The 25,147-nt window shown below is 36.2% G+C and overlaps 1 protein-coding gene across 4 annotated transcripts in view; it reads right to left on the reverse strand.

Annotated features, from left to right (window-relative positions):
• Pafah1b1 (platelet activating factor acetylhydrolase 1b regulatory subunit 1) overlaps positions 1-25,147 on the reverse strand; it is an 84,464-nt gene that overhangs the window by 40,992 nt on the left and 18,325 nt on the right. For all 4 annotated transcript variants that reach the window (XM_013152231.3, XM_003469673.5, XM_023565027.2 and 1 more), the window contains exon 2: positions 8,957-9,174. In XM_013152231.3, coding sequence (XP_013007685.1) covers positions 8,957-8,988 — 32 coding nt within the window. In that variant the 5' untranslated portion in view covers positions 8,989-9,174. The remainder of the gene's footprint in view (positions 1-8,956; positions 9,175-25,147) is intronic.

Consider the following 25,147-nt stretch of genomic DNA (forward strand, 5'->3'; position numbering starts at 1 on the left):
CTCAGTGGCACAATGCCTTCCCTGGCAAGTACGAGGTCATGAGTTCAATCCCTGAAACAAAAAAAAAGCCCACCCCTTTAATACCTTTCCACTCCTACTCATTGGAACCTTTGGGCGGGGATAGTCCTAAACTCTTTGTATTCATAACTGTACCTTTATCTTTCTTATGACACTCAAAACACTCCTTGAAGATTTTGTATTATTTAATGTACAAAATCATATCTGCATTTTAAAGCTTGTAAAATCTGTATGTCTCCTTTTCAAAGCCGAGAACGTAAGGGGACTGTTGTGATTCTTCATGCTTCTGATTTTTCTTTTTATATAAAAAAATAAAGACCCATCCAAAAATTAAAAAAAGTAAAATGCCCCTTACAAATAATACAGGTATTTAATACAGTGGTATTTCTTTACCCTACCAAAAGCTGATATTAAATTGATGCACTGTTTGATCAACAATGCCTTAGAATGAAAGGGAGGAAAACAACTCAACCAAAGATAGAAAGATTAAGGTCCAAACATACAAAGAAAATGTCACAGGTCAAGCAGGTTTAAGAAAGGAAAAGAGAATTAGCCTTACACTCACTGGTCAGAATTAGCTAAAGAGATAAACAATAAATTATTCTAAACAGGCTTACAAATCACTTTTAAAAGGTCAATTTAGCCAGGCACAGTGGCACACACCTGTAATACTAGCACTCAGGAGGCTAAGGCAGGAGGATCACCATGAGTTTCAGGCCAGCCTGGGCTACACAGTGACTTAAAGGCCAGCCTGAACTACATGGGGACCTTGTCTCAAAAAAACAAAAACAAAAATCTTTTCCACTGCAACCTATAATGGTAAAGGATAGTAATTATCTATAGTTTCTTTATTTAAAAGAACACACATTAAGCCGGGCATGTAGCACACATCTGTAATCCCAGCATTAGGGAGGCTGACGCAGGAGGATCATAACAAGTTTAAGACCAGCCTAGGCTACAAAGTGAGTTGATGGCCAGCTTGAAATGCATAGTGAACCCCTGTCTCAAAAAGACCAAAACAAAAAACTACAACAACAACAACAACAAAAAAAAACATTAAAATCTTACTCTTATTTACACAATACCTCCACCATATGGAATAATGTATGGTTCAAAGACTGATAACATTTTAGCATGTATCCTTTCAAGCCTTTATCTGTGCATCTACACAGACAAGACTAGAAATAAATAGTTGTTTGTTTTGGAGAGACTTTTTAACATAAATGTCTTATTTGGCAATTAGATTATCTCACTTAACAGAGTTTAGAGCTCATTTTCTGTACATGTATATAAATATACCACATTCTTTGTAACCTGTCAATATTCTCATAGGATGTACGCAGCATAATACATCCCTCCAAAGGATGACCTTTTAAAGAATTTCTTACCATTATAAACAATGTAACAAACACCTTTTTGTAATGCTATCCCTAAGAAATACATGCACGCCTGCTGGAGAAGCTCTTTATAACTGTCAGATCAAAGAACATAATGTTAAATAATACTGACAAATTGAACCTTAAAGAAAATTTAACAATCTTTACACCCAACCATCAATATCTGAAAAGAATCCAATGAACTAAAGAGTATATTCAAGGCCCAAGATTTGATCCTTTTTACACTGCAAGTAGTATTTTTTTAAAGAATTCATTGTTCATTGCTAGCAAATATTAGCATCTGAAGTTTATCATTTTAGACAATATCTTAGGAAACTACATCTGTTCTTAGAAGCTAAAATATTTTTTCATGCGTTTATTGACCAACTGTGACTTATTTTACCAACTGTGAATAACCTTGGTATTTTTCTGACTTTTTCTCCTAGTTATGATCATTTTTATTAATTTTTAGAACTTCTTTACATATTCTAAATGTTGTTTCTTTATTACATGTGCTACAAACATTTTCTTTAGCTAGTCACTTCTATTTTAATTGTTTGAGATCCGTATTTATGCAGTTTTGTATTTCAATATACTGAAACCTACCATTTACTTTTGGTTTCTGCCATTTCACATCTTACACAAGTTCATTATCACAGTCTATTTATTTTCCATGTGTTAACTATTTGGGGTTTTAATACTACAGTACTACCTTTCACCATACACTAAATGTCATAAATTTGTTTATTCCATTCATCTATGAGTCTATTCCATAAATATTCCTCTCATACCCCCAGAACTATAAAGTGAACCCAGGGATGCTCTCTACATCCCTAGTCCTCTTGATGAAAAATTCCATTTAGGACTACACTTAATTTTATTAGTAATTCAACAATTCTGACATTTTTCCATCACTGTCTTTTTCATCCAGACACATTGGCTGCTAGGATGGCATACACATGTGGTCCTAGCTACTCAAGAGACTGAGGAGGATTACTTGAGTCCAGGAATTCAAAAACAACCTGGGAAAAACACCAAGACTCCATTTACAAACACACAAACTAAAACAAAACATAAAGAAATCTTTTCTAACACATTATCTAATAAAACAATATACATTTGTATGCTACCTTGTTTCAGGTAATCATATTGAACCTATTTTAATTGGTAATTCTCTAAATTTGTCTATGTAGATGCTATCACCTACAGAGACTTTCAACCTCTTCCAAGAGTTCCAATTCTTTTTCTTACCCTGCTGTGTTAGTGAGACTCTCACACACATTTAAATACCTTCAGCACAGCAATTCTTTTTTTTTTTTTTTTTTTTTTTTTTAATTTAAGAGGAAAAAGAGAAAAACACAAAACAAACCAAAGCGGCGTAAGGGTACACGCAATACAGAACTACAAAAAAAACAAAACAAAACAAAACAAAACAAAACAAAAAAACATAACAGTAAGAAATCACCTGCTAGTAGATTACACACTATCTTCTTGAAAATAGTTCCTCAAATCACAGTATCAAAGAACACAAGGTGGACATTCAAACAGGGAGACTGCAAACAGCTGTGTTCAATGTTCCAAAAACATTGATAAAGTCAGCTATTTAACACCCCCAAACACACTTGCTGTTATATCCGTTAGAGCTCTTTTTCTTTTTTTTTTTCCCTCTCTTTTTTACAACAAAATTTACACATCTTGGATTTTATTACTCCTTAGTGCTTATTACTTTCTTTGGGGGGGGGGGAGCACAGCAATTCTTTGCTTGTTCTTCACTAATGGTAATGCATTTAATATTTCCATACATTTTTGGCACAAAGCCTTAGAAAACTATCCCATTCCTTATTTTGTAAGAGGTTTTGAAAATGGATACTGAAAATACTGTTTTTGGTGATAAATACCTTCCTGAAAGTCTACACTCTAGAGACTGATGCAGGATTACTGAGTTGGAGGACATGCTGGGTTATGTAATAAGTTCAAGATGAGCCTGAAATACGTAGGAGATACTGTTCCAAAACAAAACTACTACTTTGGGGGTTGACAAAACATCCTAGTGTGCCTAGGATGTACAAGGCCATGGGGTTCAATCCCATCATCATCATCAAAACAAAAACCCCACTGTATGTATGAAAATACTATTTTTTTTATCATTTGGATTGAGCATATTTTTTCCCATTTATTAATAAGGTTTATTTCTTTTTAATATGTTAACAGGGATGGAAGCTACGACCAGTATCCCACTGTGCCACATCTCCATTCCTTTGGCCTCCCCCCCCCCCCCCGGTCTTTTTGAGACAGGTCTCACTATGCAGTTCAGACTGGCCTTCTAACTTCCTTTGTAGTCCAGGCTGGCCTCGAACTCACAGTGATCTTCCTGCCTCTGCCTTCCAAGTGCTGAGATTCAGGCATTCACCACCATAACCGGTTTACACCATTTCTTTGTGAAGGGGCCTTGCTAAACTGGTAAATTGCCCAACCTGGGCTCAAGTTTGTGCTCCTCCTGCCCCTGCCTCACCTGCAGCTGAGATTACAAGTTTGTGTCACCACACCTGGATATCAGGTTTCTCATTGCTGACCTTCCTTGCATGCTAAGAATACAGCTTTCTTAACCATAATTAAAGTTTTCTTGGCCCCTGGCTTCAACTGTTAGGTTATTTGGCATTTTGACAGCTGGCATATTAAAAATTAGCCTGAGCTAGGCAGGAGACATACATCTGAAATTTCAGCACTTAGGAAATCAAAGTAGAAGAACTGGAATTAAAGCCAGCCTGGATTACAGAGCAAGACTCTGTCTCTAACAACCAAAGAAAAGTTTAAAGAATGAGAATCACTTTGAAAATTCTCTTTCTACTTTTCCTTTTGTCAAGCACTGCTATCAAGGTTGTGTTTGCCTCACAAAAGATGAACTTCTAAATTTTCTATCTTTATGTATTAGAAAAGATATCATTTGGGAAGTAACTGTTTCTTTAACAATTTGATGAAATTGAGTCTAGGTTTGATAGTCTGTCTGGGTTTTCCAGATGTGGTAGTACAAGCCTGTAATACCAACACTCAGGAGGCAGAGACAGGAGAATTGCTTTAAGTTAAAAGCCCAATCAGATTACACGGGTGAGTTCAGGTCCAGCCTGAACTACATAGCAAGAACCTGTCACAAAAAATAGAAAAAACAAACTATCCAGGTTTGAAACCTTTACTGAACTAACTTTTTAATTTCTTCTATAGTTAAGGATCTACTCAAGATTTTTACTTGAGACAATTTTATCATACATTTTAAAAAATGACCCATATTATTTATTTTTCAAATTTAAGACAAACCATTCTCATAATTTTGAAAATCTCCAAAATTTAACTTATGTTGTCCTTATTTCTGTATGGTTCATCTTTTTTTCTTTCCTCCTCTGTCTCCCTTTTTGTGGTACTGGAGATACAAACCCAGACTTTTGCCAGGAAAGCATTCTATCACTGTACAATAACCCCAGCTACTCTTTTCTCATTATTATATCAGTTTTATCTGTTCTGTTGGTCTTCCTAAATAGTTAGTTTTTGGTTTTAACAAAAATTGATCAGGTTATACTTCCTATTTTATTAAATTCAGCTTTTACTGATTAATTTCTTCCCTTTGCTTATTGTGGACTTGTCATTATTCTTGAATGCCCATTTTTTATTTTTGTTTTTATAATAATCAATGGCCATATATTTTCTTTCTCTTTATATACTTTTTTTGTATGCATTACATGGCTATTTTTGACATTTCCCAAGTTTCATTCTGATCAACTCCTGAGTTGAGAAGTTAATTAATTAATTGTCTTTTTCACACAGGGTCTCACTATGCAGTTCAGTGTGGTCTTGAGCTTACTTTGTAGTCCAGGCTGGTCTTGAATTCACAATGATCCTCCTGCCTCAGCCACCCAGAGTGCTGAGATTACAGGAATACATCACCACACCCTGCTTGAGATGTCTATTTTGGAAGTCTAAAAGGATAGATTTCTCCTAGCTCTCCTTTTGTTATTAACTTTATTTTTATTGCATTATGGCCAGCAAACAAGGCTTATATAGTTTGTGATTTGGGGAATTTGATATCTTCTTTGCAGCCTGACATATATACAATGGGAATATAATTGGTATGTCTGATTATCAGAGGTTACATGCATGACTGTCTCATGGGGGGATGGGGGGCTTGTACCACTGGTGACACAAACAGATCTAATCATTTTTATCAGTAGCACATTCCTGTAATCCCAGCACTCAGGAGACTAAGGCAGAAGGATCACCATAAGCTCGAGGCCAGACTGGGCCACATATTGAGTGCATGGCCAGCCAGAACTGCAAAACAAGACTGTTACAAAACAAAACACAGAGTTTTGTGTGATACAAGAATCTGGGTTCTCACTATGGAAACAAAGACAAGAAAAACAAGAAAATCTTGTGGAGATAAGATGAAATTAAAAGTATTGCTATAGTCTGATTTCTAAAGTGTGTGTGTGTGTATTATCAGTGGCTTTTAACTAAGGATATTGGCAATATCTGGAGACATTTTGGTTGTTGTAATTATTGGGTAGAAGCCAAATACACTGCTAAACAACCAACAGTGTACAAGACATCCCCCACAAGAAAAAATTATTGGATGCAACACTGAAAAAACTTCAGTACAGGTCTGTACCAGGATGTGTGCACATGTGTTTATATGTACATGTATTTCCCAGTTGTTTACTTAACGGGCCTAGAAGCAAAGCCATCCCAGTAATAATACTTATACATACCTTATGCCTATATTTTGATCTCTTAGTCATTCCCCACTATGAGGAACCAAGGTTTGTTAAAGAAATGCCTGATTCCAGAGTTAAGGCAAGACAGGGATACAGTAATTTTGGAATACCTTGTTATATTAGGAAGTTACAAAGTTCTCCCCGAAAATGATAGGAGTATACAAGACAGCCAACTGAAGGTAAATATATAGGCCAGGTATGGGATAACCCAAGTACAAAAACAGTAACAACAGCAATGAATGATAAATTGAATATATAAGAACTCATAGGGGCTGGGGATTTAGCTCAGCGGCATAAGGGCCTGCCTTGCAAGCAGGCAATCGTGAGTTCGATCCCTGGTACTGATAAAAACGAAAAAGACCAAAAAAAAAGAACTCACAAGGTCATACCAACAATGAAAAGGCTTCTATTTAAAGAAAAGAGAGAAAAAGGTTCTTTGCTTCTAGTAAAATCTTGAGAACTAACTGATAAATGTGGAATGAGTGATGGTGTTAGAAAATCATCACTTCAAAACCACTGTAGGAGTGAATGATTCAAGCAAGAATTGTCAATGGATGGTAACTTCGAGGTAATGGAAAATGACAATGTGTACACGACCTTAAGATAGTCTCCCCACTTACACAAAACATGAACCTAACTATAAAGAAATAATGGGCAAATCCAAAATGAGGAACATCCATTAAAGCACACGCACATGCACACACAAAACTACCAACATCATAAAAAACAAAGGCAGGCTAGGGGAATGTTCCAGGTTAAATGAGACTGAAGAGACAGAAAATTAGCAGAGCAGAGTGGCTCAAGTCTGTAATCCCAGCATTCTGGAAGACGAAGGAAGGCGATCACAAGCACAACAGCAATTTAGCAACACATCAAAACCCTGTCTCAAAACATAAAAAAGGGGCTGGGGATGTAGCTCAATGTGAAAATCCTGGGTTCAATTTCCAGTACTGCAAATAAAACAAAAAGAAAAAGAAAAAAGGTGAGAGAGACAGAAAGGGATATGAAATGACTACTAAATGCAACCCCTAATCCAAGACTGAATTGTGTACTAGAGGAGGAAAAACACTATGAAGGACATTATGGGTTAACTGACAAAATTGGAACATTGACAGGTAAAATAAATAAAAGCAGCCATCAACATTAAATTTATCAAAATTGATAACCACACTGTGTTCTATAAAGAATGCTCTATTCTTAAGACCTGAATACTAAAGGGGGATTTGTTATATATATAATGCACTCTTAATTTAGGAAAAATAACTATGTATACACACTACATACAAGCCTTACAGAGTGCATATGACAAAGCAAATAATACAAAATGTTAACAAGAAATTGATAAACAAGAAATACTGTATTGTATGATTGTCACTGTACAAAAGAAAGGAAAAGAAAGTGCTCTAAAGAATATAACTGCATATATATTTAAGTGTGTAAGATAGATAACCATATTACTGAGTTTTGTTGGATCATTGAACAAAACCATTTCCAGTCTCACTGTTTGAAAGTCCACTTTATATGCTTTAATTTTGGAACTTGAACAACTATTTATAAGATAACAATATGTAATCTATTAACCAATGATTTCCTATTGTTTATTTTTTCCGAAATTCTGTATAACTTGTACCCTATTTCTGTTTTTTTTTTCTCCATAATAAAAAAAAAAAGAAATACTGTATGTATAATCTTGTCATTTTTAAAATATTTTCAATTTTTTTAAAACTACAGAAAATACTTTTAGTTATTGGTTTGTTTTTGTTTTGCCTTTTTTTTTTTGAAGACAGGGTAGCACAGGTTGGCCTCAAACTCACAGCAATTCCCCTGTCTCTGCCTCTCAAGTGCTGCAATTACAGGCATACACCACCGTGCCCAGCTTTCCTGTAGTCCCGGCACTGGCGAGGCTGAGGCAGCAGGATCACTGCAAGGTCAACATAGACTACATATCAATACTCCGCCTCAAAAAAACCAAAACAAACAAACGATAAGTAAAAATAACAAACATTAAAAATCCACAAGAAGACATTAAGTTTTCTGCTCTGTGTTGTTCACCACAAAAAATACTATAGCATATGGGATACCACACAAAAGCAGTGGTCAAATTATCACATCTCTCATTAATGCATTTGCCTTATCTAACATATTAATACCTCATAAAAGTTCAAATGCTATAATAGCCACTGGATAATACAAGACAACCTACCAAGGCAAAGGCAAAGTGTTAGCAGTAACAATAAAAACAAGGCTTCCAAGTTTCTAAAACACAGATTCCAGACAAAATGAAGTATTTATCTTCCTATTAAACATAATATATTTAAAAGATAAAGAGAATAAAACTTATCAATTTACTTTAAACTTATACGTGATAAAGTTAAAAGGATATATACTGCTATGTCAAAATAAGCTGAGCATGGTGGTACTATACCTATACTCTCAGCACTCAGAAAGCTGGGGCAAGAAAATAGTGACTTTGATGCCAGCCTGGACTATACAGTATGACCCTGTCTCAAACTCCTCCCCAAAATAGAAAAACAAAGATTTAGTTTTAAAATCAAAACAAACTGCCTAAACCAACATGTGAACAGTGGCAAAAAATAGTTTTAATATTAGAAGAGATCTCCCAAAGGTATGTTTTACTACTTTGTCTCTTATGAAAGAATTTTTTGGGCTAGAGATATAGCTGAGAAGCACAGTGTCTGCCTGCAAGCACAAGGTCCTGAGTGCAATTCCTGGTACCAAAGAAGGAAAAAAGCTACATTGAGAGGATTATTTTCTACAGCATAAAACAGAGAAACTTACAGTTCATCTCGTTGTCTCTGGGACAGCACCATTTTGGCTGAAATGTCAAGCTTATCTGATAGAGTGGTATGTCCCTCCTTCAGGAAATCAAAAGGTTTTCCAATCCTTGGATTTATAATTAAATATGCCACGAAGTGGCTTCCACACAGGAGAAAATGATTCTTTTACAAATGAATCCAACCAATAACAAGGAGATCAACACGTTTGGTTCATTCCACCTAAGAAGAAAAGAAGAGAAAATAAGATGTTTTCAACTCAAAATTCAAATTTTCAAATTTTTAATTATAGAGCATATTTTAAAGGAAATTTACTGTAATGCTAACATGAATATTAGACATTTTCAATCAGTAAGTCAACTATTGTCAAAATATGTAGCTTTTCAAATATTTTAAGTTACCTTTAATGAGACCAAATAGCACTTCCTTAAAATTTAACATAAAAGTACTCCTAACCATGTTACCTATTACATACATTAATTTCAAAATATTAACCTATAATTAGCCTGGGGATATTGATCAGTGGTGGAGTACTTGCCTAGCATGCATGAGGGCCTGGGTTCAATCCCCAGTGCCACAAAAACAGGACAAAAAAACATGTAACTACTCAGGAAGACTAAAATTCTCTCTTAAAGCCAAATGCCACAAAAACAGGACAAAAAAACATGTAACTACTCAGGAAGACTAAAATTCTCTCTTAAAGCCAAAAACTAAAACATATAATTTACAAAAAGGTATAAAAACTATGATACAGCCAGTCTTGATTGAAGTAACCTTCAAGATTGACTGTAACCACCTTAGAATAGCTGGTATTTATAACATAAATAAACTTCTCAGCCATCTCATATTCTCTTTATGAATGCATTTAAGAAACTGGTTTAATGTAATTTCAATGTACTTTGTGCCCCTCAGAAACATATATTTTATTTATTTTTTTTTAAGTAACAATCGTTTATTTATTGTCTGCCCAGCAAATCCTGGCAGTAACTATGGCGGATTGTGGCTGATGAACTGGGAGCAGGGGAAAGCAAACTGGAGCTAGGAGCATTTCTTGCTGCTCTTCCAGAATCCCCTTTGGCCACCCTCTCTTTCCTATTGGGTGCCAGTGCAGAGGCTTCAGCTCCCATACCATCTGCCTTCTAGGGCTTGAATCTGCAATACTTTTCTGAGGATCTCAAACTCATTCTCTGTGTTTCAAGAGGCCAACTGCCAGCACTGTCTTCCTGAGGTGGTAAAGGACAGAAGCCTCCCTGGTCTCTCTCTCTCTCTCTCTGCTCTCATTGTTAGAAACATGTATTTTAAAAACAACAAAACAGGGCTGGGGATTTAGCTCAGTGGCATAAGCGCCTTGCAAGCAAGCAGGCGGTCGTGAGTTCGATCCCTGGTACCAGGGATCGAAAATGAAAATGAAAATGAAAACGAAAATGAAAAAGACAAAAAAAAAAAAAAAAAAAAAGCAGAATGAACTGCCCTCACTTCTATACATTCACAGAAATCCACCTCCTTAACCAAATATTTGTATATTACTTACTATTTCAGAGCCCTTATTTGATATACTTGTAACACCAAATCAATTTCTATACAATAGAAATGGCATGGTGGCACATGCCTGTGATCCCAATACTACAAGAGGCTGACATAGAACTGCTGTGAGTTTGAGGCTGGCCTGAACTACATAGTGAGATCCTATCTCAAAAATTAAAACAAAGTCTAAGAAGTACTTTAATCAATTAGATTAGAGTAATTGGAAGTAAAATTCTGTAAAAATAAAATCAGATTGTTTCTTAAGTAATCACTTATCAGTCCAGGAGTATGTTTTTGCTCCTGTAGTTCTAGATACTTCAAGAGGCCAGAGTTTGAGGTCAGCATAGGCAACATAATCAGATCGTCACAAATTTAAAGATTTTTTTTAAAAAGGCCGGGTGTGGTGGTGCGTATCTGTACCCTGCATCACACATATATAGAACAGTAATATATGCTAGGCATTGTTTTAAACACAAGTTAAATAGGGAAAGGATTCTTTACATTATAGTTTACAATCCATTGAAGGAATAAGCCAAGAAAGAGAAAATTAAGACAGTATGACCACTGTGACAAGTGCTGACTAGGGATAAAGCCAAGCAGATAAGCAGGGGATGAAATACAAAAACAAGTTCATTTCTTTACAATGTATCAAAGCGGTAATGAAGAGCCATTAGGTAATAGTTTGGGGTTTTTTTTTTTTTTTCTGTTTTTTACAAAAGCCATGATAATAAACTGAACAACAAAATCAGAAAGGAGGTTTGCAGGATGAAGGTGAGAAGTCGTTAGATTCTATACTAGGATAGCAGCAGTAAAAGAGAATTTGATAGACTTAAATTATCAGTTGACTATGGTAGGTCTGGTGACTAGATGTGGGCTAGATGTGAGCAGCTACAAAGTGAGAGAGAGGTAACTTGTGTCAAGAATAATTTCCAGGATTTATCGTTTGAAACTAAATTGAACAAGAAACTCCAAGGTGTAAAGGAATGACGAAAATAAGATTAACTCCAGTTTACATATATTGATAGTAAGGAGACTATGAAATTTCCAGGCTGTACAAGCAAACAAGTTCTAAAGAAAAACCTACCAAAAAAAAAAAAAAAAAGTTGGGCTTGAAATATACCTCAGTGGTACAACTCCTGCCCTACCACTGGCTCTGAGTTCAATCCCTGTTCCAAAACAAACAAACATGGAGATGGATTCAGGGTTCATATTTAAATTCTCTCCCCACCCTAACCTCTGCACCAAGATCTCAAGAACTCATAAATGGGCTTCTGAAAGGTGATTGGGCATTATAGCTACCTGTAATATTAGGAGGTGGGGGGCCTGGTTGGAAAAGCTTAGGTCTCTGGGATGTAACTTGGAAGGATGTATTTCCCTCCCAGTTCTCTGCTTCTTTGTTAGATGAGCAAAGTTTTCCTTCGCCAACAGGCCCTTCCATCATATCATTTTGTTTTGCAGCTGGCCATTTATGGACTGAAATCTCTAAAAAACATTCACCCAGATTAACCTCTCCTCATTGAATTTGTGGATATCGAGTATTATGTCCGAGTAATGAAAAAGTGACTAAGACAATTTGGTAAATGAAGGCACAGAAATGGATGAGCTGACCAGGAGAGAATGAACAGAGCAAGCTGAGCAAAAGGCCAAGCCTAGAGCCAGGAAGAGCAACATTAATACTTAAAAGAGTCTAAAATTATATAGGTATGATGGCACATGGCTATAATCCTAGCACCCTGAGAGGCTGAGGCAGGAGGATCTTAAGTTTGAGCCCAATTTGGGCAATTTAGTGACTTACTGAGGCACTGAAATTAAAAAGGGCTGGGAATGTAGTTCAATGCAAAAGTCAATCTATACATACAAACACACACACACCAAAATATACAGGTGAGGCTAACAAAAAACAAGAGACAGCATTTCACAGACACCAACAGAATTTCAAAGAGAAGCAATCAGTATCTAAATCTGTCCAACTATCAAGCAAAAGGGTTGAGATGGGTCTACTATATTCAGCTTGAAACTCATTGATAATCTGGATGAGAACGGTTTCAGAAAAATGGTTTAAAATGGCAGAAACCATATTTATACGGACAAGGAAATAATATAGAAATGATACCTTATGGTTATGCAAAAATTTTACAAGTAGCTAAGCAGATGAAAATACTGCAAAAAAAGCTATTTTTCTCAATTAAATCAATGTTAAATACTGATGGTAGAGAAAGAGGAAAAATGAAGAAAGGAATTAAGAATTTTGAGCCAGGGATGGCAATGCATGCCTATAATTTCAGCACTTGAGAGGCTGAGACAGAAGGACCAGAGTTCCAGGCAGGCCTATGTTACCGCATGAGTTCAAGGCCAGCATGAGCTATAGCACGAGACCCTGTCTCAAAAATAAAAACAAAATAAAAAATAATTTTAATAACATTATTGTAACTCATTAACCAAGGCTTCTTACAATCAAAGCGACAACCAGAAATGATATACAAATAATTGTAGCTATATATTTTATATTGGTATAGTAAAAGAATAAAACTATGCCATCTATGAAACTAATGCCACCAAAATTAAATCTGAATCTGATTAAGGCCTCTAACTCCAATTACCAATTTGCAAGAAGTATTAAAAAACACTGTGGGAGCTGACTACATACCTATAATTCCAACACTAAGGGATATGAGGGAGAAGGATCACAAGTTTGAGGACTGCCTGAAAAAGTTAGCAAAACCATTATCTCAAAATTTCAAAAAACAGAAAAATTTTAAACCACATTACAGGGACACAATCAGCAAAACTGTAAAAAGTCCAACAAAATAAATGATTCAGTTTCTTCAAATTCTGAGGAAAGAAAACAGGATGGAATGGGAAGCCTGTGGATTAAGACAAGTGACATATGTATGTACCAACTGCAATTTGTAGATCACAATTATATCTATATCCAAACAAACTGTAAAATAAATCAAATGAACACTTTGGGGAAAGACATCTGAATACTAACTAGATGTCTCATATTAAAGAATGATTATGAAAATGTATTATGTCATTCTCTAGTTGTGTCTATGGACCTGACATTTCTATAATAAGCCTTTAAAAAAAAAAATTCAGAAGAGGCACTCCCTGGCTGAAGGGCCTGAGAGAAAAGGAATAGAAATGGAACCCAGATGAGAAGGCCTTACACACAGATAGGACTACTCTGCAAATTACTAGGTTTTCAGAATATACTTCAAAACATAAAAACATATTTCAATCTGTATAACTATTCATATAACAAATATACTCCTCTTGATGTTTCTATTTCTGCCATTTTATCCAATTATCTTTCCATAGATTCTGAATATAATGCACTAAAGAAAAATCTAATTTTTAAAGTTAATACAAAAAAAAGAAAGTTTTATCTATAATGAATTAAGATCTTAATTTGAGTAACAAAAGCAAGAGCTACTTTCTTGGGCTGATTACATGACAGTAAAAATCAGATCAAAATTTAGAGTACAGATAATCAGCATCCAAAAGAGGCAGAAAATGTTTTTTCCACTTTACATGTCCTAGTAACATGGTCTCCTAATTTTTTAATAATCAAAAATAATAAAGCCAAAATATTTTACAAAGGCAGATTACAATGAAGTAAAAAATTAAAGAGAATTAGAAAATTTTTATGCAATGTACAGTATAAATTCCCATTCTAAGGTGAATGTTAACAGTTCCAAGAATGTTCTGAATATAAAGCAAAGCACAAGATCTTACTTTAGGTTTAGCCAGTCAATTTGCAAAAGCTTGATAAACCTCACTATAAGGAACAAATTTAATCACAACAGAGATTCTTTTTTTTCTTTTCTTTGGTTTTTTTTTTTGGTCTTTTTCATTTTTATCGGTACCAGGGATCGAACTCACGACCGCCTGCTTGCAAGGCAGGTGCTTATGCCGCTGAGCTAAATCCCCAGCCCTCTTTTTTTTTTTTTTTTTCTTTTTTGGAGGAAAGGGGTTACTGGCAATCAAACTCAGGACCCTGTGCTTGCCAGGCAGATGCTGTGCTGCTGAGTTATATCCCTGACCCCTATTTTCTTTTGAACATACTAAAACTCAGGTGGAATTTATCCAGTAGTGTTTATGAAATATGGTTCAGGAGGATTGTCTGTTGGGGGCATATTACAAATTCAGGACACCTAGGCTAAGTTGTAACTCAGAGGTCAGACATCTACACTGCACTGAGCCACGCACATACAAGAATTCAGGATTCCAGTTTGGCACAATGGTACGTGTTTGTAGTCCTTGCTCAAACCTAGCCTGGACAACACAGCAAGACATCATGTATTTATTTATTTATTTTTTAAAAAGCCATGAGTACTGATCTTATGACACATGATGAAATTAACAAATACTCTGAAGAAAAAGAGACACTAAAGTACCCAGTGCTGATCCTGAAGTGTCATAATATGAAACCTAGCCATAGTATTATTCTTTGTTCAGAGTGATATTAGCCTCCTTGGGTTTATTCAATTTCAACATAATTGAAGATATGGACAACTGCATGTATGTTTGAGTGTATAGGATTGATAACCATATTTCTAAGTTTTTGTTGGATAGTTGAACAGAACTGGTTGCAGTCTCACTGTTTGAATTCCCACTTTATATGCTCCACTTTAATATCTTGAATAACTATTTGTAAGACGACAATCTGTAATCATCAACTAGTGATTTCTTACTGTTTATTTTTTTCTTTGAAAGTATGTGTTATTTCTACCCATTTTCTGTTTTGTTTGGTCTTTAAATAAAATTTTCAAAAAAGACACTACAGTACCCAGTGCTGATCCAGAGTGTCATGACGTGAAATCCAGCAATACTATTGTTCTTTGTTTGGAATGATTTTAGCCTGCTTTAGTTTGTTTAATTTCAACATAAATGAAGATATGGGTAACTGCATGTATGTTTAAGTGTATAGGATTCATAACCATATTACTAAGTTTTTGTTGGATAGCTGAACAGAACTGTTTGCAGTCTCGCTGTCTGAATTCCCACTTTACATGTTCCATTTTTGTGTCTTGAACAACTATTTGTAAAATGACAATATGTAAACATCAACTAGTGATTTCTTACTGTTTACTTTTTTCTCTGAACATACGTATTATTTCTACCTATTTTGTCTTTCTTTAAATAAAATTTTTTAAAAAGTAAAAGCCATATTAATGACTGTATAATTACATAAACTATTATATTAATTCTGTGACTTAAAAAAAGAAAATTCTTAGCTGGGTGCAATGGTACATGCCTTTGATTCCAATTACAAAGGACGCTGAGGCAGAAGGATCACAAATTTGAGACCAGGCAGGACAATATAACAAGACTGTTTCAAAATAAAAATTTTTTAAAAGCCTGGGGTTGGGCCAGGGTTTTAGCTCAGTGGCGTAAGTGCCCACCTTGCAAGCGTGCAGTTGTGAGTTCAATCCCCAGGACCAAAAAGGCTGGGTTTGCGCAGTGTGGTGGCACACATCTACAATCTCAGAACTTGGGAGGCTGAGACAGGAGAATCACAGCAAGTTCAAGGCTAGCCTGGGCTACAAAGTAAGCTCAAGCCCAAGGTAGAGGAAGCAAGATTTTAACATGTCTACTTCTTCCTGCTTCAGCTTAAAGGTCCATGATTCACCACTGGGATCAGTGGTGGCAGTGGTGACAAAAGCAAGAAAGATCAGATTGGTTCATCAATACAGTAAAATCACTAATGGACAGGGCACAAGGCAAAATTCATTGACAAAGTTGTAAAATTCTTTCAATAGTCTCACCATTTCCCCCCATTGTTACAATCACCATACCTCATTTGGCAAGATTTAAGTCAGTCATTCACACTTTACATATTAAAAAAAATTCTATTCTTTAATTAGCTTTGGGCCAAAGGTTAAGTTACCATGTTTTCCATCAAGAATCATTCCTACCAATTTGAAATGTAGAAACTCTAATCATAAAGATAAATGTTATAGATGGTTCATAGATATCTTTAGATTGTAAATTTGAATAAACAGTGTTTCTGGGCTCTGAAATTGAACAGAAATAGACACAAATATCACAATCAATGTAAGTCATTTCTAGATGTCTTTTTAAAATTTAAAATGTGGAATGTGTATTATAAAATGCTTTCTATTATACTCCCTGTGATCATTAATTTTATGGATTAACCTGGCTAAGTCATAGTACCCAAATATTTGATCAAATACTTAGGTAGATACTGCCGGGAAGGTATTCTTAGATATGTTAGATACTGACACTGAAATCAGTAAACTCTAAGTAAAATCAATTACTGTGTGGGTAGACCTTATCATTTGAAGACCTTAAGAAAAAAAAAAAAAAAAGACTTCCCAAGGAACAGAAAGGCAAACTGCCTTCAGACTTGATTCTCATCATCATCTCTTCAGGTTCTCCTATCAGCCTACCCTGCAGATTCTGAATTTAACCAGCCTTTACAATCAAGTGAGCCAATTTGTTAAAATCAGCTAAATCAACCTTTTTATACACATAATCACAAGCATATTACACTAATTCTAATTGTGTGTTTCATTTTGTAATACTAGAGATAAAACTCAGGGTCATACATATACGCTGCAAACACTCTACCACTGAGCTAGATAGAGCCCTAGTCCCAGTTCTAGATACAGTAATACAGAATACTTCCTCCCCACCACCACCCAAAAAAACCCTTTGTTATACAGGCTTATTAATTTGTCACTAAACTCTACTACAACAAGTATTTTCATATTGCTTAAACTCTATTCCTTGGGTACTCTCCAGGAAAATTAATGCCTACAAGGACAATCAAATGTAGAAAACAACATCCCACCATACAACAAACAAGAGAGCTGTGTTCATATATTAACAGATGCTCGAAGCCTACTATTTCATAGCTCCAAAAGTAATCCCTTTCTCTTTGATGTAAGCATGAAACCATTTTCAATACCTAAAAGTTTCAAAGAAACTGAATACTATACTGACTTGTCTAGATTTTGTTACACAGCTTCTCCTAGTGTTTTAAAATTTCAAACCAGTTGTTTTGTATGATACAAATGTACATGCCTAAAAACAAGTGGAAGAAAACAACATTTGTTGTTTTAATACTATGTTAGAGACTGTGAATCTACTTTTTCTTTCAAAGTTACTTTAAGGGGCTCGAGATTTAGCTCAGTGGCCTAAGCATCTGCCTGGCAAGCACAAGGTCGTGAGTTCATCCCAGTACCAAAAAAAATAAAATAAATATAGGACATATGATTTATAATATTATTTTATGGTGGTCACCCAGAGTTGAAATTCAAGAAAAAGCAGGAAATCTGTCCAAAACACTAAAGACCTAGAAAATCCAGCCAAGGGCCTGGATCCACAGCAGTGTCCTGTTTGAGTCCAGCTAAAGACCTAGAGCCCTTGACAATGACTCATGCAACCTTATCCCAGGGACTTGTGCTGGGAAGACCCAAAGGTCAGCAGTAGAAGCTAGAAAGTCTATGCTAGCCAGGGACATAGCTCGATGGCACAAGTATCTGCCTGGCAAGCATGAGATCATGGGTTCAATCCCCAGAACTAAAAAAAAAGTCTATGCCAGCAAGGTAAAGGATCTGTGCCAGTAGGTTGAGGGTTCTACACTGGAGCCAAGCAGCACACTCAAAATAAGGATCAGGGCTCTCCTGAAAAGTAGCACAGCCATCCTCAGTGACAGTGGGTAAGTCTAAGCTCCTGCAACAATGAGAACAGCCACGTACGTATCAGGAAGCCAGAGTGACAAACTTCTCCTAGAGATTAAACAACACACATCTTTCCCTCTAGGGCCAGGAAATGATGATCAAAGTAAGGACCAGAGTTCCCCCAAAGCAAACTGCAGCCATTCTCAGCAACAAGGTCTAGAGCGCCTCCAGATGATAACAGCCAAGTTCATATCAGGGGAGTCAGTATGACTAGCTCCTCCAGGAGAACCAACAGCTCCAAACAACACTTAGGAGAACTCACAATGCTAACTCTTCCTCTCCACGTTTCCATTTATGCAGGCAGTTTTCCTTAGGTGGGCCATCTAAACTCAGTACCATGCTAATTTAATTCCGCTGGTGTTAACTTGACCACCAGTTTTTAATCTGTAACAATAAACTTAAGTGAAAACCTGAGAAAAAGACCTACAATTTCTATTTGTGTATGTGGCATATAGCCTCATAGGCACAGTGACGAAACAAATGGTTTGGGAATATATTCTTCCTAAAAAAAAAGGTAGAGCCGGGCATGGTGGCTCACACCTGTAATCCCAGCACTCAGGGAGGCTGAGGTAGGAGGATCATTCCAAGTTCAAGACCAACGTGGGCTACAAAGTGAGCTCACAGCCAGCCTAAACTGCATTGAGACCATGTCTCAAAAATAAAATAAATTTAGGTTTCCTATAATTATGTTCTATCCTATGAAGTACACTATCTCCTCACTCACTGTGATTCTATCATACCAAATAAATACCTCATAACTATAGTACATTTCTTCCACTCTAATTTCCAACTTGGATTCTATTAGTCTATTAATTGAGTGCTATCAAAAGAGTTAATTCACCAAAGTAATGCTGCTGACCTCTGTCAATTTACACAAATTTAGACAATGATTCTTTATAGACTAAAAACATCTCTAGGAAATAGATTTGGGGCTATGGGGTTTGAGACAGGGTTTCACTATGTAGCTAAGACTGTCCTTGAATTCTAGATATTGTTTTTCCAAATTAGAATTTGATAAAGTAACATGGATCCTAACTAGGGATGTGCATCAAAAATACCTGAAGAGTCTCCTCAAAATAATTGTAGGTAGGCCTCAGCCTCAGAGATTTTGAGGAAGCACATGAATTTTTAAAATTTCTTCAGGTGATCTTGATGCATTTCCTCAATAGAGTATATCCAGTCAATAGCAAAACTACAGTTTCTATTAAAGGGTCAAGATAAAAATTACAGAGAAGGGGAAAGTGAGACAATGCTTGCTTAACATGTCAAGGCTGTGAGTTCAAAACCAATGGGAGAAAAATGTTATCTAAGTTCCAAGCATAGTATCAAATTGGGAGATTAAGTTTCTCAAATGTCAACAGTAATTGCAACAATCACCATACAAATTAAAAAACAGTATTTTCAAAATTCCTCAGATCATGAAGAAATAACATATTAAGGTCACTCCAAGACTTTAAAATAAATACACATTTTTCATTACAGCTGAGCTTTTTGAAAAGACTTCAGAGAAATCCTTCAAGAAAAAATTTAGACTGCTTATTCATTATACTATCTAGTTTTCCTGGTGTGTTTTAATAAAGACACACTCTTTTACATCTGTATTAACTTTGTTGCTTTTCTGGATTGTGTAGTTACCCCCTCTGTATGGAGACCTGGGTCAGCAAACTTTCTGCAGAGACTTAGATAGTATTTTAGGTTTTGCAGACTATTCAGTTTCTATAGCAACCACTTAATTGTACCACTGTGGTAAGAAAGCAATAAACAAAACATAAAAGAAAAGGTATATCTCTGTTCCCATAAAAATTTATGGACTCTGACATCTGAATCCACAGTCTGTAACAGTCACACTAAGTTACTCACAAATTAACACCATTCAGGTTTAGGGTTTTTTGGGGTTTTTTTTCCCTTTAGTTTTAGTAGTGAATTAAATTAGTCAAAAAAATTATTACACTGGCCTAACCCAAACTACCAACAAAGTACTGAGTCACAGAATGTAGAGAAGAGCTATCCAAATGGCTGGGGATGTAGTTAAGTGACACTATGCTTGCAATTACACATAAGGCCTTGGGTTCCATCCCCTGTATCATGGTTTAAAAAAAAAAAGAGAGACTTCCAGGAAAACAGCAGAGTGTTAAGCAGCACAAAAAGAACCTCTGCAAGTTTTAGTGTCCAGACTCTGAAATATAGCAACATAAGAGAAGGAGAAGAGAGATGGGCCCCAGGGACATAGGAAGGATCTCAACTAAGACTTGTCTATGGAGAGAGGTAATTCAGGAATCCACAAAAATAAGAAAACCAAGGAAAGGTGCCCTGGCTGGACAGAGAGAAACAGCAAGGAAGCAATGCAGTTCTCACGCACCTCAGGTACTGGCAGGCTGGGGAGAAGGAAGGTGTGCAGCCTCCCTGTGTGCCACTGGAGGCCTTGTCAGCTGGGGAGAAGCAGCAAGGAAGCCACTTTTGCCTCCCACTCCTGCCAAGCAAGGAAGCAACGTGACATTTATGTTGTTTGACTGACTTTGCAAGCCTGGGGCCACTAGTCTGAGCAACTATTCAGGGGATAACAATATGCAATAAACAATTGTGGAAAGAAAGAAAGAACAAACCAATCAAACTCAAAAGCAGCCTATCACCATCTCTGTTGAAGCCTGAGTAGCCCATTTTCCCTAATAGGTACTGTACCTTCATTCTCATCATCATGAATATTTAATCTTTATAGCTTTCATTTATTAAATGAGGCTTAATTCTTTCAACATTCAGCAAGAAATTAGTTTAAGAAAATAAGTTTTGGGGCTGGGGATTTAGCTCAGTTACATAAGTGCCTGCCTTGCAAGCATGTGGTCATGAGTTCGATCCCCAGTAACGATTAAAAAAAAAAAAAGAAAATTTAAGTTCACTAAGGTTAGGTCAAATATCCAAGGTCAAACACGCAGAAAGCAAGAAGGCCAGTATTCAATCAAGGTTTGTTTTGGAGCCCCATAATGATGGCCTCAAACACTAAACATGAAGAACAGAGAGGATGACAAGTAAGCAAGATTTTATTTTTATGTTTACACATTCAGCTTCTAGATCATTTCACATTTTCACAGTTAGGATAAATTTGAAAAACCACCAATTCTATATTGTACAGATACATCTTTATAACTGTATAAATTCTGTCTCTGGTATCAGAATGATACCCATAGGGACAAATGCTCAACTGGATGCAATCTTGCATCTCTACAACCAGGCACCACACATAGCAATCAACAAATGTTTGCAGGTAATCATACAGTAAAAGCAATTTAAATGTATTTCTACAGTTAACGAAATAAACTATAAATGTATAGCACCATGTATGTATTTTGTCTTCTTAAAAAGAAACCAAGCTGAATTTCAAAAATGTTAGGCACGGTGACACACATTTACAGTCTGAGCTACTTGAAAACTGAGGCAGGAAGTCTTTGAGCCTAGGAACTAATAAGATCCTGTTTCAAAAAAAAACACTAAACATTCATCTTTACTTTAATAAAACTCCAATTATCCAAATACCAATAGATACGGCGGCAAAAGAAAACCATGTTTTACTTTCTTCTTTTAACTGTTACCTGAATACGGTAAGGATTAAACTCTCTAAAACTGCCGCTAAGGGTAGTTACAAAGGTTCAACTTAGCACACATTGATGATACTGAAATAACATTAGCAAAGCTCCTAGTAGCTAGTTAGCCTAGGCAGCAAAACATAAGGATCACATCTAGTTCTGACCTCCCCTTCAAATTTAAGCAAACTCTCTTTGTGTGATTTCATAGCTCTTTGTACAGATACATATTTAATACTTCACACATTACATTTTTTTATCTGCTGTGATGTCAACACTCCTCCAAAGCTTCAACTCTGACACACTCTTCACTGAATCTCTAAAATAGTTCATAGTAATTAGCATACAATATCCATTTCTAAATCACTACTACAAGCATCATATTAAAACTAAGACCAAGGTGCTGGGGATTTAGCTCAGCGGCATAAGCGCTTGCGTTGCAAGCAGGCAGTCGTGAGTTCGATCCCTGGTACCAATAAAAATGAAAAAGACAAAAAAAAAAACTAAGACCAAGACACTGCATCACTTTATGTTTGCACTTCTTTGTTAAAAACAAAATTTGAAATCTAAGAAATAAAGAGCCTTTGAAATTTAGCTGTTTGGGGCTCCTTTTGGTATAACCTTTTTGAAGATTAAACACTAATTAGAGGAAAAATATCAACTTTTAAAAACCTGTAGAAAAACCAGTAAGTTGTCTTAACAGAAGATGAAAACATCAAAAAGATCTTTTTACCTTTAACATGTACAATACTCTCATGGTCTCTGCTTATGAATACTGTACTTTCAAATGACAATAACATAAATATGGTTATAAAGGTGTTATAATTCTGTTTTTTTAAAAGGTCAACACCAGGGGGTCAGGGGTTTAGCTCAGTGGTGTAAGCACCTGCCTGGCTAGCACAAGGTTGTGAGTTAGATCCCTGGTACAAAAAAATTTTAAAAAACCACACACACACAACTTAAAAGTCAACACCAGGGCCAATGATATAGCTCAGCCACATAAGCACCTGCTTAGCAAGTACAAGGTCCTGAGTCTAATTCCCAGTACTGCCCTGCCAAGCAACATTAATTAACACAAAGTCACTGCTTTAAAACACCAGGAAGATGGGGCTGGGGATTTAGCTCAGTGGCATAAGCGCCTTGCGAGCAAGCAGGCGGTCGTGAGTTCGATCCCTGGTACCGATAAAAATGAAAAAAAACCACCAGGAAGATGATAATATTTCCAAGCATCATGCAAAGAATAGTAAGAGACAGGACATTTGATGTGTGCATGCTTTTTTAAACTACAAGATATGGGTAAATAAATAAAGTAGATAGCCTAAAGTAGTGATGAAGACACCTGTAATCCTTGAGGCAGGAGAATCCCTTGATGCAGGAGGATTGCCACAAGTGCAAGGCCAGCCTGAGCTACATAGTATATGCAAGACCTACCTGAACTACACAGCAAGACTCTTGTCTCAAACAACCGAAATAAAGATTTTTTTTGTAAATCTTTTTTTTTTGGTACCGGGATTCGAACTCACGACCTCGCGCTTGCCAGGCAGGCACTTATGCCACTGAGCTAAATCCCCGGCCCCACAACAAATTTTTTAAAAAATTGACTGATACATAAAAAACAAAATCCCGGGGCTGGGGATTTAGCTCAGCGGCATAAGTGCCTGCCTTGCAAGCAGGGAGTCGTGAGTTCGATCCCCGGTACCAATAAAAAGGAAAAAGACAGGAAAAAAAAAAAAACCTAAGTCCCAAAAGATTCGTTATCATTGGCCTACATGAATTATCACAGTGCAGGAAGATTTATAATTTTTAAGAATGGGAGGGCCAGTGATTTAGCTCAGTGGTATAAGTGCCTGCCCGGCAAGAGCGAAGTCATGAGTTCAATTCCCAGTACTAAAAAAAAAAAAAAAAAATGGAAAGGATGTCCTCAAATTGGTGTTTCATGGTGACTATCCTAGAAGAAAAATATACGACATATTAAAGCCAAGAGACTCTGATTGATGTACTTTGAATTTTTGTTGTAGCCTTTTCTTTCTTTTTATCCTTGAATAAAATGGATTTGAAAAAAAATTAAATTTTTAAAACATAAAGCATAAAGCATCCTGGTGTTTTAAAAGAGATAAAACATAAAACAAGAGAAGGCTTGTAGTGGATGATGATAGAGGCCTAAACTATGATGTAAGAAATGAAAATGATCTGAGAAAAGTTTTATGGTCAAACTCCAGTTATGCAAAGACAGTTTGTGTGTGTGTGTGTGTGTGTGTGTGTGTGTGTGCGCGCGCTGCAGCATTTATGAATTAAAGCCAGGGCTTTTGCACTGACATACATCCTCATGTCACTCCTTTTTTATTGAGACAGGGTCTCACTAAATCACTGAATTATCCAGGCTGGCCAAAACTTGTGCTCTTCCTGCCTCTGCTTCCTAGAAGTTCTGGGATTACAAGTATACACCAGCATGCCTGGTGTCAATTTTTTTTTTTTGTTTTTGTTTTTTTTTGAAAACAGAATCCACTAGCCGGGGCGTGGTGGCTCACGCCTGTAATCCCAGCACTCAGGAGGCTGAGGCAGGAGGATCGTTGCAAGTTCAAGACCAACCTAGGCTACAAAGTGAGCCCAAGACCAGCCTGAATTGCACAGCGAGACCTGTCTCAGACAAAAAAAAGAAGAAAGAAAAAAGAAAAGACAGTCCACTATTTGCTCTGGGTCTTCTCTAGAAGATGGCTTTCTCTAAGGTATGATCTTGGTCCTAGGGATAGACCCTCTGTTTACATTCAAAAGTAACTTCTCAAAAGTTGTAACAACCCAAATAAAATAGGCAGTATATCCCTCAACTGATTTCTAGTTTATTATTATCCACACAAATGTTTATCTCCACTGAGACAAATAACTTAGAAATAATTCAATTCTCAGTGTCATTTTATTTATTCACTGAGGATCCATCAGGTATCCCATATCCACATTCAAAAACATGAATCTGTATTGCATACAGTCCACTACATTATTTAACTCTTCTATTGTCATTACAGAAAACAGCATGGGACATAAAAGCAATATACAGTTCCTCCCCAGAAGAAACTTACAAGCAGTTTAAGATGACAGTTAAATATATCTACTCAGTGATTTCTACCTGCTAGGCTCTGTGCTGTAAGGATGTAAATAAAGATTAAAATCCAGGAACACATAATGAACTTAGGAGTTGGGAAGGTAGTGATGAGAAAGGAGTTAATAAAGAGAATGTAATATAAGCTGAGGGTTGACCAACTTAGCATTATAAATCAAAAGGCTAAAAAGAAGTGGAAATGACTGGTAATTTGAGGCAGTTTTTGGAAGAACAAAAAACAGTATGTTGAATGTAACATGACAAAATACCTAAATGTAAAATTTTCAGCA

The sequence above is a fragment of the Cavia porcellus genome, unplaced genomic scaffold (genome assembly GCF_034190915.1).
Source record: "Cavia porcellus strain 051 isolate PalLab524CR breed Dunkin Hartley unplaced genomic scaffold, mCavPor4.1 scaffold_6, whole genome shotgun sequence".
NCBI lineage: Eukaryota > Metazoa > Chordata > Mammalia > Rodentia > Caviidae > Cavia > Cavia porcellus.